This window comes from Rhinatrema bivittatum, chromosome 11 (genome assembly GCF_901001135.1).
Source record: "Rhinatrema bivittatum chromosome 11, aRhiBiv1.1, whole genome shotgun sequence".
In the NCBI taxonomy this organism is placed as follows: Eukaryota; Metazoa; Chordata; class Amphibia; order Gymnophiona; family Rhinatrematidae; genus Rhinatrema; species Rhinatrema bivittatum.
This window is the reverse complement of record NC_042625.1, coordinates 67,811,178-67,827,454: the sequence shown is the minus strand read 5'-3', so window position 1 is coordinate 67,827,454 and position 16,277 is coordinate 67,811,178. Positions and strand designations below refer to the sequence as shown.

At 43.8% G+C, this 16,277-nt stretch overlaps 1 protein-coding gene across 4 annotated transcripts in view; it reads right to left on the bottom strand.

The window, feature by feature from the left end:
* Positions 1–3,282: 3,282 nt before the first annotated feature.
* The window catches only part of CD3EAP (CD3e molecule associated protein), a 31,415-nt gene continuing 18,420 nt past the window's right edge, over positions 3,283–16,277 (bottom strand). For 2 of the 4 annotated variants that reach the window (XM_029571823.1, XM_029571824.1), the window contains exons 2-4: positions 13,998–14,558; positions 10,958–11,099; positions 3,283–9,990 (exon numbers count right to left, since the gene is read on the bottom strand). In XM_029571823.1, coding sequence (XP_029427683.1) covers positions 9,018–9,990; positions 10,958–11,099; positions 13,998–14,100 — 1,218 coding nt within the window. In that variant the 5' untranslated portion in view covers positions 14,101–14,558 and the 3' untranslated portion in view covers positions 3,283–9,017. Of the gene's footprint in view, positions 9,991–10,957; positions 11,100–13,997; positions 14,559–15,159; positions 15,237–16,277 lie in introns of all 4 variants that reach the window. The other 2 variants (XR_003852008.1, XM_029571825.1) reach the window with 2 other exon arrangements.

Sequence of the window (16,277 nt, the reverse complement as noted above, 5' to 3'; positions counted from 1 at the left end):
AGGCAGCTTATAAATAAACTGAGTGCCCTTGGTATAGGCCTTAAAGTGATTGGCTGCCTGGGTTAGAAACCAGTTTGAGTGGAAGGCAACAAAGGATGTGGTAAAGGGTGTTGCTAGTGCTGTGCCCCAGGGAACAGTCCTTTTCAACATATTCATTAGCAATATTGCAGCAGGGCTATCAGGAATGGTTCGTCTTTTTAGGGATGTTACCAAAACTGCAACAGGGTAGACACTAAGGGGCAGATTTACACGTGTAACCCTGAAAACCTGCTCCTGCATGCGCCAAACTATTTTGCATAGGCTCGGTGACACTATGTCCCGGGGCTTTGAAAAAGGGGTGGGGCACCGGTCCGGGGGCGGTCCCGAGTCCTCCGGCACAGCGGCTGTTCTGGGGGATGGCGCGTCGGCACGTGGCCGGCGCGAGCAAGTTACACCTGCCAGAGGCTGGTGTAACTCCTGAAATAAAGGTGGAGGGGGGAGCAGAAGGAAAGTACCCTCCAAGGCCGCTCTGATTTCAGAGCGGCCTCAGAGGGAACGGGGAAAGCCATCGGGGCTCCCCTAGGGCTCGGCGCACACAAGGTGTTTGTAAATCCAACAAGGCAAGGAATGGGGTATCAAGGAGTAGAGACAAAGTCAGCAATGATCTCATCTCTGGGGGACAAAACAATAGGGACGCTCCAGCTGGGTTTCCCTTTAAATGCCTCCCCAAGGTGCTGTACATGTGTGCTAAAACCTGGTATCTACAAATGCAAGAAATGTAAAAGTCCCAACACTCCTCTTAGCTGTTTAATTGGATAAGGGCTACTAAGCTTATTCAATTCCTTATGTAGAGGACATTAAAGCTTTTTCCGGTGTACCCCTAAAGTAAAGCCTAAAAAGGAAACTTCAGTTTGGCATATTTGTGTTTTTGGGGGTTGACTTTATGTCCTGCCTGGGCATGCTCATCAAGCAGTAGCGCTGTGTATTTTAAGAACACCTCCAGGGTAGGGGCGGAAAGCTATAAATCATAGACATAGTGCACTAACTGCATAGCTTCTGGCAAAGAGCTCTCTAAATCTATTTGTGAGAACACAGAGGGGCTTTCAGTGTAACCCTGTGAAAGCCTAGTCCACTGCTACATCTGTCCCCGATACTGGAAAGCTGTAAGTGGGCAACTATCAGGGTGGAGAGGCACACAGAAAAAACATTAGATAAATCCAACACAGTATGGTATCTTCTGGGAGCTAGTGGCAGGGTTTTCAGCATTTGGGAATTCTGATAGTACCAAGTTGTTCATACGTCGCAGGTCATGAACAGTACGCCATTTCGTTTCCCCTTTCGGTACAGGGTACAAAGGGGTATTAAATGGAGACTCAATTCTATAATATCATGATTAAGAAGATTTGTGAGCTGGGGTTCAATTCCTGTTATAGCTTGTCTACTGCAACTATACTGAGCTCTCTTTGGGCCAGTATCCTGTAGTTTGGGTATTAATTGAACATATTTCACTGCTTTGACCATCCCAAAAGGTTCCGCAGGGGTCATTCATATGGTATCATGCCCTGCAATTGGGAACTGGCTAGTAAGATCTTTCTGAGTAGCAGTGACCATTATTCTACCATGGCATCTGGCTATCCTTAATAACAGAGGTACATAACATACCCTATAAGCTCAAGACTTGTTTAATTATAGAAACATTTTTCTTAACTTTATAAAAAACCAATCACATGAAAAAAGACACCACTAATACATAAGATATCACATCACAAAATATATAATGCAGTCATAAGGTGCATAGACAATTCCCTATAGTTCTTTGTTCAAAAATAACAATTACCAAATTCACCATACCAGTCACTCATACTTCAGTCATACCCACACAGACATTTTTCATTCATAAACTTTCTCATATAAAAAGGTAAACACTCATTTACTGGCCCAATTCCCACAGACTCCCTTAAAATCCACCCATTACAAAGAATAATGAAATTCCCTGTTTTCCATACCCTTTTAAAATCCCCCCATAATGAACAATTAACCAAATTCCCTATTTCCTGACAAGGTCCCTTGTTTCACCCAAAAAGGGCTTCTTCAGGGAATAAGGTCTCAGTGAAAATTACACTAAATCACACTTTATAGATGTTTATACTCCATTCTGGTTCCATATCCAATTAAATTTGGTTTAAATCATTGATTCATTTCACCCATAGGGGCTAATAGATCGTAACATAGTTCTTCAAGGTACTCATCCAAATAAATCCACAAACAATAATGTAGACAGTAAATCTATATCAAATCGAATCCTCCAATAAATATCAGTTCCTGCTGCGACTTCAGTGGCATTTCCGTCTATTGGTGTTTAAGGTCACGTTAGAATTTCATCATACGGAGTCTTGTGTTTGTGGCGAGCACACTGGAATTGTAAGGTTAATATTGAAGCTGGGCAGATATAAGAAGTCAGGATCCCAGAACTGTGGGGGACCAGCACGCCTGCTAGGAGGTGCACGTGGTCTCCCACCCTGGTAACTGCCATGCCCCTGCCTACATTCTGCAGCAAAATGCCTTATCCTCCCACAAGACCAGTAGGTGACTCCTGGTCTTCAGTGGGGACTAGTATAAGGATCATCATTATGGGGAGGGCCAACTCAACACATCCCCTCACATTATTTGCCTAGTTTACAATCACTTCCTGGAAGGTAGTGTTATCCAGATTCTCCACTGAATCCTCAAAGTCATCCAGGCCTCCAGGTTCTACAGATGAATCATCTTCACTATCTGAGTTGCTGTCCTTCATCAACTTTCTCTTCCCTTCCACCCATCTATTTTTTCTTACTGTCTTCCTTACTCCCATTATCAGCCAACTGCATCACACAAACCTTGCTCTGTAGTTGGATAAGATCTTTCTCAGGTTTACCCTGCACATCCTTGTATTGCTTGAAATAATGTGTAATGTGGGTAATCATCTTAGCCTACGGCTTTCCCTCCATTCCCCCAACATTTTTTACTGTGATTCTGTCCAACTACCATGGACAGGCTCTACTCATACCTCGGACTACAGGAGGCAGTGGCCAGGCTCCACATCACTCCCTTGTCCAGCAAGAGAATGAAAAGCCCCTAAAAAGAGGTTCTATTACTTCATTTATCACATCGGGGTCACCAGTTGTTTAGTCCTCCTCATATTTTACCAGAGAGGCTGCTTCGGCCTAAGCCTTCAAGGCGCTTGTCCCTGGATCTACTAAGAAAACCATTTTTAATCTACTTAACTGAACTTAATGTACAAGAAGAGATGTACTCAACATCCAATTAAAGTAATTTAAATACATTTATTTGGTAGATGGCAAGCAAATAGGTTCCAATTACTAAGCAGTATAAAAATATACAGCAAGCCACTCTTTCTTCCTGGGGAAAACTGTTCTAACCTTCAGCAAGCTGCTGAATGGTTAAAGGCTGCATTCCAATGCTAATTTTACAGCATCAGCTTTCTATACCTTGAAGTAAACGTCCATGACCTCCAGCCCACAAACCTTCTGCTGTAGCCTTTGCTCCACTCCCTGCTAACCAGTTTGAGTCAGTTCATTCTAGCTCTTATCTATAGACTAGCACTTCTTTTATGTGTTTGCTGTTAGGTTTCAGTTTTTCTAAAATGCCAGTATGAGTTGTAACTCCTTCACTTTCTTTCTACAAGCTAAAACCTCAGACACCTATTTAGGAATTTATTCAGGCTGCTATCCCAGTGCATTTATGCCTCTCAATGTCCTTTGATTCCCATATGTTATCTTATTCTTTTCAATGCTCAGCCCCTTTATTGTCCTGTGTTGCAGGGCTGGCAAGGCTCTGCATCACATGGATCAGCAATATGGACCCTTACAGCACCATACATTTCTACAGGGTGGACAACCAGATAGATGTGGAAAATTAGGGATATAGCGAAGCTTGAGGAATGGTCTAAGGTCTGGAAGCTAAGATTTAATGCTTTAAAAAAATGCAGAGTAATGCATTTTAGGATACAAAAACCCAAGGGAAAGGTTCAGTATTAAAAGTGAAATTCTACACAACAAGACAGAGGGGGATCTGAGGATAATTATATCTAATGATCTTAAGATTGCCAAACTGGTGGATAAAGTGACAATTAGAGCCAGAAAAAAAATGGTCAGCAAAAAAAAGGGAGGTGATATTGCCCCTGTATAGAGGTGAGAACTCACTTGGAATAGTGTACAATTGTGGAGATTGCATTTTCAAAAGGATATAAACAGGATAGAGTCTGGCCAGAGGGTGGCCACTAAAATGGTCAGTGGTCTTTGTTCTAAGGCATATGGGGATATACTGAAAGATATAAACATGTATACCCTACAGCAAAGGTGATTATAGTGGAGATATGATAGACATTTAAATATCTCAAAGGTTTCCATGCACAGGAGCTGAGCCATTTTCAGCAGAAACGAGACCCTACTAGGGGGTTATGCGATGAGGCTGAAAGGGGGTAGAGTCAGGAGTAAACTTAGAAAATATTTCTTTACAGAGAGGGTAGAGGATATATGGAATAGCCTCCCATTGGAAATGGTGGATACAAAAACCAGTATCTGAATTCAAGAAAACATGAGATAAATACAGGAGAGCTCTAAGGCAATAATTGTAATGCTAAAGTAATTGGATGGATAGGCCATATGGTCTTTTTCTGCTGTCATGTTTCTATGAATAAGCATGAGAAATTTGCATGTACTGCTTCTATTGTTTGCAAATCTCCCATGCATATTCATTGATTATCCTGTAAATCAGGCCCATGTGTGGCTTTTGAGGATCATAGTGAGCTACTTGTTTATAAAGCATATAAGGACAGACTTAGATCTTAACATTTATACCATAGAGAAAAGGCAAGATGAGAGATTTAAATACTTCCATGGTATTAGTGGATAGGAGCCAGGCCACTCTCCACACAAAGGAGACTTTGGAATAAAGGTGCAAGGGGATAGAGTAGACTCAGGATTCATCTAAAGCATCACTTCTCATCCCAGTTCTCAGGACAAACCTAACCAGTCAGGAATTTCAGGATATCCACAATGAATATGCATGAGAAATATTTGTATACAGTGGAAGCAGTGCAAGTAAATCTACCTTATGTACATTCATTGTGGATATCCTAAAAACCTGAGTGGGTTGAGACCACTGATCGAAGGATACATTTCTTCAGAGCAGGGGTGATAGATAAAACATGGAAGTCTTCCATTAGAGGTAGTAGAAACAAGGGCAGTATCTGAATTCAAGAAAGCATGAAACAAGCACAGAGTGATATCTGAGGGAGAAGTCAGTATTGCAGAGCTGAGCAGCTGATGTAAATGGGCACACTAGATAGGCCATATGGCAGAGGTGGTCAATTCCAGCCCTCGAAAGCCACACCTAGGCCTGGATTTCAGGATATGCGTAATGCATAGGGCATGAGATTTGCATGCACTGCTTCCATTGTATGCAAATCTATCTTATGCATATTCATTGTGGATATGTTGAAAACCTGGCCTGTTTATGGATCTTGAGGACAAGAGGTGGTCACCCCTGCTCTATGGTCTTTCTGCTGTCATACTTCTAGGTTTCTATGAAACCAATCACCGACTGTTGCCCTTTAAATAATGACCCTGACTCCCTCCCCTTGCGCTGTGATCACTGCCTCCACAGCATCCCCAACCAAGCTGGCAAACTGAAGAGCTAAAGCCAGGGCCAGCTTTATATTTCTCCTTTTAACTATTACGGAAACAAGTCAGTGCTGAGTTGCTCCTAAAATGTGAAGTCAAGGGCATCTAGTTTTCCACCGATAGAGACCCCGCTTTCTGAGAGGGGATACCACAAGCCTACTGAGGCAGGAGATCAGAATCTTACTTAATAAGACACGACAGGCATAGGATTGGACTTTTACCCTTTCTGCCATATTCAGCCCCCAAGGGAGTCTGCTAGAAGAAGAGCAAACAGCCCAGAGCACCAGGTTAAGAGACCCACCAAGAAGCAAGCCAAGTAGGTCCAGGTCCTCACGGATTCCTGCAGTTCACTAAATGCTGTTTATTTATTTCAAGATTTATAGGCCACCTATCACACAGCCTTTTGTTGTGAACAAGTCTTAACTATGCTTAAAGAGAATCCCACAAGTGAGAGGGCTGCATGTAGCAATGAGTAGCAAGGTAGGTTACATTGAAGGCTAGTAGAGAGTTATAGAATAAAGAGGAAGTAGGTGGTAGCAGCCCTGGTTGTTCTCCTGCTCTCACATCTTTGTTATAGAGACAGGTGAGGCCTATGGTAGAGCAGTGGGCTGAGAATCAGGCCTGCTTATGCTTTTGCTACACTTGGCCTTAGCTTAGTCATTACTACTCGTCTTCTAACATTTCTCAGCCAATGTCAGACTAAAGTCCCAGTCTGCTCATTCATCCAGGAAAGGTCAAAGCATAAGAAATTGCCATACTGGGGCAGACTGAGGGTCCATCAAGCCCAGCATCCTATTTCCAACAATGACCAATTCAAGTTACCCAAACAGTAAATAAATCCTATGCTTCTAATAAATAGTGGCTATTCCCTAAGTCAGCTTAATAGCAGTTTATGGACTTTTCTGTGCCTTGGCCTTGAAGGCATCTGGTTCCCAGGGAGATCTCTATCAGGGATCCAATCAGACTGGGGATTTCCCCAGATCTAATCGTACCAGGATCACAGCAGGTTGTACCATCGGAAGGTCAGGTCCCAGGTGCTCAGCACCTGGATATTGAGAAGTTAACCATGCAACCTTTGAGCTCTCTGAGGATGGGTCTCAAGTTATTTTGGCTTCAAGCAAGGATTCCACTAGAAAGTCCTATGGATTTAAGTGACGATAGTTTGTACTGTTATATGAGCATAAGACTCTTGATTTTTTCTCCTGCTCCACATAAAAACTGCTTAATTACCCTTCTTCCACAGTTAGCTAAGTCTGGTTTTGAGACCCAATTAGTAAGAGTTTACCTTAGTGCAATTGGTACCTACCATTACCAGGCAAAAGATAAACCCATCTCTGTCCAATCTTGAATGGTCTGGTTTAGAAGGGCTTGAAGATTCCCATCAGGTATACAGCTGTCTTAGGACTTCAGCGTGGTTCTGACCCAGCTGATAAACTCCCTTTGAGCCACTGCGTTCCTGTGACCTGAAGTATCCGACTTGGAAGTTTGGAAATCACTTCAGCAAGCTCTAACTATCCTCTTTATTCCAAGTTTTATCATGATTGGAGGGGTGCGCAAGACCATCCTAACTTCTTGTGTAAGATGGTGGTGTCAGAATACCATCTTAACCAGTTAATCATCTTTGCAACAGTCTTCCCTAGGCCACACTTCCACCAAGGTCAACAAGCACTGCATAGTTTGGACTGCAAGAGAGCCTTGGATTCCTACCTGAAACAAACAGACTGAAGCCCATAGAAAGTCCACCCAGCTTTTTGTTTCTTTTGCTACCAACAAACCGGGGATAGCTATTGCCAAGCACACTTCTACATAAGTGGCTAGAAGACTGCATCTACTTTTGTTATGCCCAGGTGGGCTTGAATTTAGTAGGCCATGTCATGGCTACTCTGAGCCATGGCAGCACCAATGGCTCAACTGCGATCAGTCCCCATGGAGGAGATCTGCTGTGAGATGGAGGTCTCTCCACCCATTCACATCTCACTATTGTGTGGACAAGAATAGCCAACGCAACAGTAGGCTTGGCCAGTCGGTACTTTGGAATTTGTTTGAGATGTAGATCCCAACTCCATTCCCTCCTAGGACCCATTGTTTTTGGTACAGGCTGCTCCACATAGATAAAGTACAAATGAAAATAAGGCGAGTTGTCAACAAAAAAAAAAAAAAGAAGTTGTTGTGCCCTTTGGCACTTGTTTTTCCTTCTTTCGGTGGGTTCAGCCTGTACCTAAGGATCCCCCCCTATATGAGGACTGCCCTGCTGTTGGTCCTTGGAGAAACAGAGGACAACAAAGCCAGTCCTCACGAAACTCGCCCGCCAGTCTCCCCTTGCAGTTGGTGTCTGTGTTTTCTGCTAAAATACAAGACTGAGGGTCCCCATCTAGACGGAAGGCATAATGGCATCCGCTGTGAGGCTGGCAAAGTTCCAGAAACTCTGACATAAGTTTTACAGGGCAGGCTTTAGCAGACGTCACGGACATGTGAGGACAGACGTCCTGCTGCCTTCCGAGAACACCTGTTACAGGGGAGCAACTCTTTCTGCAAATATGACTTATGCTGCTGGGAAGTAACTAGAAATTCTGCATAGTAGGAGGGGTTTTTTTTTTACATTTTATTTTGTACAAAAAGATGAACATCTTCAACCTGCCTCGGTCAAACATGTCCTGACATCTTTGCAATTCAGCAGAATTCTAATTTTACACCCATAGAGGTTCAAGGGGGGGGGGTCCTTTAGCTTGAAACCTTTCCCTCTCTTCTCCATGAGGGAAAGTTCACAGCTCGGCATTCTGCAGCGGCAAACCCATTCACAGCAGAGATCTTTCCGAAGGATAAAAGTTGGGGATTAAATGTAGTTAAGTTTATTGCATTTGATAGAGTGCTTTTCAAGTTTGTGCATCCTTGTAGGTTTACATGAAAATACTCTTCAAGCATTAGTATTCAAAATAATGTGAGATTCTTTTAGCCAGCGGTTACATACGTCATGCTGTTTGCATTAGTGCCCAGGTGATCCTGGACCATAGGTTAGGGTCCATCTTTGACACACTGAGGTCAACATTCAAAAGCCATTTAGATGGATAACTGAACAATTATACATCTAAATGGCCGTATGTGGCTAGAATTGAGCCACATAATTTGGTGGGAGGCATTTCGGAGCAGGCCAGGGTTGGCCACATAATTTATGCAGCTAACTCTGGTTGCACCGTAGGGCTGTCCTAAAGTTAGCCGGATATATTTATCTGGCTAACTTTAAGCTAGTCGGGGATATTCAGTGGCATTGCTTCCGCCTCTGCTCCCAGAATAAAGATGTTCTGACGGCTGCCTCAAGGGAACCAGGCCAGACATCAGTGTCAGGAAAGGATGACTTTAGGATCCTTCGCTGGCATAGCGCTGCTGCTTCTTCTTTTTCTTCCTCCTCCCAGAACCAACCTTCTCTGGTGTGAGCAACAAATTGTCCAAGTTCTCATGAAAACCCAAAGTCCGTTCCTCGGCCTCTGAGGCAGAACCCTTTGTAACACCCCGTTTTGATTTTTTACTTTTCTTTTTGTGCTTTTTCCCATCTGCTGTATTCTGAGTGGACTTGGATGCCTCTCCCAAAAGCTCTGGGTCCATTTGCTCCTGGAAGTTACAGCTCGGTTCCTCTTCCGTAGGCTCCTGTTTAGTCTTCAGTTTCTTCTTCTTGCGATCACGTTCCAGTTTATCCTCAGCGGAGGTGTCTGCCTTCTCCTCGGCTGATTTCTGTGCCGTGGTAAAGTCGCTTGTCCCATCTGTGTGACCCTTCTTTTTCTTGACATGCACGGTTACCATGCTTGGGCTCTGAACCTCAGAGTCTTGGGCTAGATTACCCCAGGACGCTTCTCCCATCTTTACAGAGGTCTGCTGCCTTGCCATTTCTATACAATTCTCTACCATCCGTTCTTGCTTCTTTTTTGTCTTTGGAGCTCCTTCGCATGTCTCTTCCATTGCCCCCTTCCTCTTTTTGCCTGGCCTAAAGGCTGCGTGCTTCACCTCCTCCTGTAGCTGTGGGTGGTTGCTTGGCAGGGTGGCCCCAAAGGGCTGGAACCGTTGCTTCAGCCCCGCTGGAACGGGAGGGGCAGGGCTGGCTGTTGTGGTTTTGGGTGGGCTGTTGCTGGTAGGATCACTAAAGCTGTCGCATATGTTGAGGTAGCCATTCAAGGCAGGGCTACATGCCAGCTGGCCCTCCTCCCCAGAAGGCACCAGCAGGTGGGAGCTGCCCTGCTGCCCGACACTGCTGAAGATGCTGTAACATCTGCTACCCCCATCCTTCTCAACTTCCAGAGTCTGGAAGCCACACAAAGGTACCTTTTGTCTGTTGAAACTAAGGAAATAAAATGACAAATTGTTTTAAATTTGTACTGTAATATTATAGATTGTTCCTTGTGCTACTTCCTCTGCTTACAGTCCCTTAGCACTTTTAACACTTAAAACTCACTAACACACAAAACTATTAAATTTTAATATGGACATCTGTCATTACAGCAGCTGTATAGACCTGGTACTGAACAGCAGTGAAACATGTTTTAACAAACACCAAGATTTATTGCCCCCCCCCCCTTTTTTTGGGGGGGGAGGGCAGGAGGGAAAGTATGATGTCCATTTTGTAATGTCTTTACTGGCCAAGGGCTGGAATACATCTGGGACCATGAATCCTTTGTATAATTTTAATGCCAGTAGCCAGTGCGAGTCTCCACTGCTGCATCCCCTTCACAGTATAGGAAGAGATTTTCTTGAATTTTATACGTTTCTGGTGGTAGCTGGACAGTGCTATTTCTTAATCAGCTGAGAGGCCCTCTGTTTGTACTTAACACAAATATTGCTGTGCCAAAGAATTGGTAACTCCCAAAAATCAGAGAATGTGTAAGCAATAACCACAACACTAGTCTACTTCACAAGCACATGGGATGTGATTTTGGAGGAAAAGTGGTGGGTACAGTAAAGAAAGTAGCATTTCAGCTCTACTCATCCATGAGAAATTTGCATGAATTTGTTTAGACCAGTTTAATTTACTCTAGGGCTTGTTGTAGTTTTTCAAGTTGATTTTAAAAGCCCTGCTATACAGAAAAGTGTTGAGCTAGGGATGTAAGCTAATTGCCATGCTTGGAGCCATGAGCCAGAGTGGCTCCCCTCCCCTGAATTACTACATAAAGAAAACGGTTATGTGACTAGACAGTTGGCATCAATGAACCTCTGGTCTTTTGTCAACCTACCCAACAATATAATCATGGAGCTGAATGCCCTTGTTCTTCTGGAAGGATAAAAGCTACTGTTCAAACCTTTGATCTTACCAGTCAGGGTTAAAATCCACAGGGGCTTTGATCAACCAGACCTCTGTGGAAGAGCTGCATAATTTCTTCTGTGTAAAGGAGGGTGTTGATCCCAAGGAGCAAGCAATGAAATCTGGTGGACTATTGAATTTCACTTTATTTCCTGAGAAACAGATAAACGAGGAGATACATTTACCACACAATGCAATCTGATCACTTTAAAAATAAAATCAGCCCAGTAGTACTACTGTGTGCTTACAAAAGCTCTAGGTTTGAGGCCCAGCCCCTCCCTAGGTCATCCTCACTCACCAGCCTGAGCTTATTCAGGACCCCAAGCCCACCATAGCACCAGTAACCAAAGAGAAAGTGAGTCAGTATGGGACCTGTGAACCAGCATGCGCTCTGCCCCCGGCACAAGTTTCCTTGGTAGCACAAAGCCTGCACAGGAGGCAGCAGGGGTCGCTGTACAGTCTGTGAGTGCAAACACTAATTCAAAGGCTCCATAATCTCTTCTGTTGTTGCGTCTCTGGCTTCTGAACAAGCCTAGTGATGCCTGGGGCAAATACCCCCTCCAGTCCTGGCATTGCTCTCTGCTTCTAAATCTTTTTCATATCACTATTACTTCACTCATTCTCAGGCCGATGTAATACAGTGCGCACAGCTTGACGTGCGTTTGGACACGCTAGAATAACTCCCGCTGGAGTAATGGAATTGGTGCGTCCAAAACACGCGTCAAAACAAGCACGTACCTAATAGCGCTCATCACATGTAAATGCCATGTAGAAGAGGGTATTAGCTATTGCCCCCGATGCAGCTAAACCTCCAGCACCCAATGCACATTCGTTAACATGGCAAACTTAATGCCAGCCCCGGAGAGCTGGTGTTGAGTCATACCACGAACCAAGGGCTCAAGAAAAAAAGAAAAAATCCATCTTGTCAGTGGTTCCTCCACAGTATCATTGCTATCCTAAGATCCACTGCTTGTGGGGTTGAAGTTAAAAAAAAAAAAAAAGGAAGGTCTCAATAACAAAAACAAACAAAAACAAACCCAACATACATTTGTGGGCACACAACATACAGGCACAGGCTCGTATTGAGCATCCGTTTTCCTAACCCGTGCACAGCCACATCTCCAGGACACTCAGTGCTTTTGAGCACTAGGGACGCACAATTTGTCCCTTGCGAGTCCTTTTTAGCATGGCCACTGCATTGGGTGCCCAGGGGCTGTGGGTGTGTGTGTGTGTTAGAAAAATGGGTGTGCAACACATTTGTCCGTTTTACTGTGCATTTTTATTGCATCAGCCCCTCTATCCACCCACACCTGGATCTCCACTCTCTTCCTTCACTCACTCTTCAGTTCCAGCATTGCTCTCCCATCAATTTCTTGCTGTTTGGCTCACTTCTCCTTCTCCAACCAGTCAACCCCTTCCCCACTCACCCATCCACATCCTCCAATGTAATTCCATTATCACCACTTATTTCCCTCTCAAGCTCCTACCGCCCTTCCTATGATTCTCTCTTGACACCAGTCATCACTTCACATACGCTATCCTCCCCCCACCCCCAATATCCTCTCTGGTTCTCATACATCCACCCACCATTATCTGTAAAACTATTCCTCCTCCCAATCACCACCTCTTCTCTCCCCCTTCACCATCTCTGGATGTCTCTCTCACACCCCTCCCCCCCCCCTGCCCAATTAATACCGCTAACCCATCCTCTATCACTACTACCTCTGGCTTTTTCTTTCCCCTCTGGCTCTCTCTCACATCTCCACCCTGTTTCCAGGTATTTTGTAATCCCTTGCTGGGTCTTGTGCCCCTGCACTCTTCCCTCCTTAAACTCCTCTCACATGGGAGCTGATCAGTGCGGAAAACAGGTGCTCATTGTTGTACACCCGCTTTCCTAACGTGCTCCCAGCACCTCTCCTGGGCCTGAGATTGAATATTTAAATGAGGGGTCGACAAATGTGCACCTCTAGCACCTCCTTGGCAGCAGGCACCCAGGAGAGGTGGCTGTCACAGGTTGGGAAAATGGACACTTGCTAATTGACCGTCCCTTTTCCTACCCTGATCACGGCACACTTTTTTTTTTTTTTTTTTTGGTTCCTCTGACTTAATATTGCCACAATATTAAGTCAGAGGATGTACAGAAAAGAAAAATTTTCTGCTTTTCTGTACATTTTTGGGGCTACTCAGAAATTAACACCTGCTCTGGGCAGGCATTAATTTCTGGGCATAAAAACATGCTTTTGGATCTGGAGAGAATAGTGAATAGCCTTGTCAACAAGCATTTGCATGTGATGAGCGCTATTAGTTTCATAAGGTGTTGGATGCACGTTTTGGATGCGCTAATCCCCTTATAGTATAAGAGGTTATGGTCACGCATCCAACCACAGGTTAAACAGTGTGCCTGGTTGAGTAGACTGTATTGTATAGGCCCCATGGTTCTTATGAACCTATCCCTGCCTTGGATATCTCTTTCTCCAGTCTTCTCCCACCATGGAGCTAGAGGAAAAAGGTGCCAGATAGTCTGGGGTTGCATTACTGACGCCAGGGACGTAGAGAAAGGGCTAGCAATGAATCTTGATGAAGAGCACAAAGAAAAGGTCATCTCCTTTTGTGCTAATTCCCCACAGCCCTCTTCACCTCAACCCCCTTCCCTTTCAACATTTACCTCTCCTTCCCCATACATCACGCACAAGTTCCCTGACATATGTTCTAGACTAGAAAGTGATGTCTTCCTCCTCCATACTCCGCCCTGAGCTGCGTTCAGCATCCTCAGTGATCGGACCACTGAAAGTCACTGGCTGCCTGTTCCAACCTCTCCTCCCCTCTGTACCCAACCACATACTATCTGCTGGCACTAGGATAAGATAGGAAAAGGTGAGGATAAGATAGGAAAAGCATTAAGCAGCTATTCTGCTTAATGCTTCTCCCCCCCCCCCTCATCCCCGGGGGGAGAAGCATTAAGCAGAATAGCTGTTTTCTACAGAACTGAGCTTGGTAGTACAAACGCCAAAGCCCCTGCTCTACTGCCTTAGATGGCACTGGGATCTCACCCCTCGGGCCTGGAGAAGCTGCTGCTACTCGATCTCCTAAAAGTTCCTGCTCAGAGTCTTCATCGCTGCTAGATGAGGAGATGCCTTGAGACCCGTGCATCATTCTGACCAGCAAACGACTGCATCCGAGCTCCACACACAAGTAAAGCCGATCAGACTCAAATTCCACATGAGACTCTGTTTCGGACTTCCGGAAAGCTAAGCCTTACTTTGTGTTACAGCTTGACCCCCTCGCGTTTCAAGCCTCGTTCTGATTTGTTATCCACCGCCCAACTTCCTGTTTCAAAGAGTGAGACGTCCTTCCAGAAATAGACCAATTAGCGAGCTGATCTGTCCGGTGACGTCTAGCAGCAGCCTTTGTAAAGGAGGAGGTGAGGTTCTCGTCTGAAGTTGCTGCAGAAATAAGGAGGCGGTGACTATTCCTGATAAGTTCGCATAAATCAGGAAGAGGAGTCGCCTTGTAAGGGATTTCTTTTTTTCTTGGAGACGCAAAGACACATCTTGAATACTGTGTGAAGTCTGCAGTTCTGCTGGTATCATTGCAGGAAAGACATAGCGGAACTAGAAAAGGGGCAGAAGAAGGAGACAAAAATTAGAAAGGGGTGGAACCTATCTCGTGATGAGAGGCTACTCAGGCTATGGCTCTTTAGTTTGGAAAAGAGATAGTTGAGAAGGGATATAAATGATAAGTTTATAAAATTATGAGTGGGGCGGAACTGTTAAATAAAGAACGGTTAGCTATCTTTTTAAATAATTCTAAAAAAAAGGTCACTCTATGAAACTAACAACCAGCAGATTCAGAACAGAAAATACTGTTTCATTACTAGGCTGATGCAGAAGAATGCATTCTGGCCAATGCACAGCTTTGCCTTCGTTTGAATGCTCATTTTGTGAGTTTAAACTTTACTGCTGATGCAGCAATGAGTTTTATGCTCACAAAATAGGAGTATTAGCACACTCGCATGGAAATGCTATGCATATGAAGGCATTTCACATTACCCCCTGGTACAGATTGATGCATTGACCCAGCCAGGAAGTTCTTAGCGCTGTAAACTTAACTCCAGGGTCAGAGATGGAGTTTCTAATGCTGCTCTGCAGGCATTTAAAACCCATAAGAAAAAAAAAGTGAAAAATTAAAAACACTTCACAGATAAGTACTGACCTATCTGGCTATCTGGCAAGATTCACTGCTGCCTTCTGTTTGCTGTATTTCTTAGTTCTTTGTAAACCGATATGTACCTATGAATGTCGGTATAAAAAAGTTGTTAAATAAAATAAATAAAATTTGTCAGTACTGATTCGGCTATAAGGTGCGGTTTGCAGCTACTAGCGAGATAAATCAGTAGTTATCAAGCTAAATAGCAGTGAACTGCACCAGATAGCCAGATAAGTAATGCTAAGTGGCAGCAGTAAACTTGCCAGATACTAGGAGAAGTTAGTACTTATCTGCTAAGAGGCAGCAGCCTGTTTGTTTATTTCTTTATTTCTTTATTTATTTAATTAGATGTTTTATATACCGTCATTCCAAAAGAAGATCACAACGGTTTACAGTAACAGTATTCATATTCATGGTCTCCGATCATATAATGTGCCCACATTCAACTTCTAATTCAACACCACATTCATCTTCTAATTCAGCACCACAGCAAGTACATATTCTAGTTCATAGTTATACATTTTCTAGGCTATCAAGGTCGCTACTATATAATTTAGATCATATTGATACATTTCTAGTTCAACACAACAGTAAATACACATTCTAATTCTATTAGCAATACCCTTTATGTCATTAATTATATATTGCTCGCTCATCTAGCATTAACTCTGGGACTATTGTTGCAATTATTAGCATATTGGCATTTTACGTTACATCGTATGCCCTTCTGAAGAGCCATGTTTTCAGTTCACGCTTGAAATTCTTTCTTTCTATTATCTGGCATAATGACTCTGGAAGTGAGTTCCACAGCTTGGAGCATACATGTTGAAAACATTTGGTCTTTTATTTGCATTAAGTGTGTGTTCCAAGTGGAGGGTACCATTAGAAGTCCTCTATTTTGTGATCTTAGGTCTCTCTTTGAGGTGTAGGGTTGAAGTGTTGATATTGTTGATGATATTGAAAATTAAGGATAGCACTTTGTAATTAATTCAGGATTGTACAGGAAGCCAGTGCAGGGCAATCAGTGAGGGAGTGATGTGCTCAAATTTCCTTGTCCCCAGTAAGAGTCTTGCAGATGCATTTTGAAGTAACTGTAGTGGTTTTATTACACTTGAGGGGAGGCC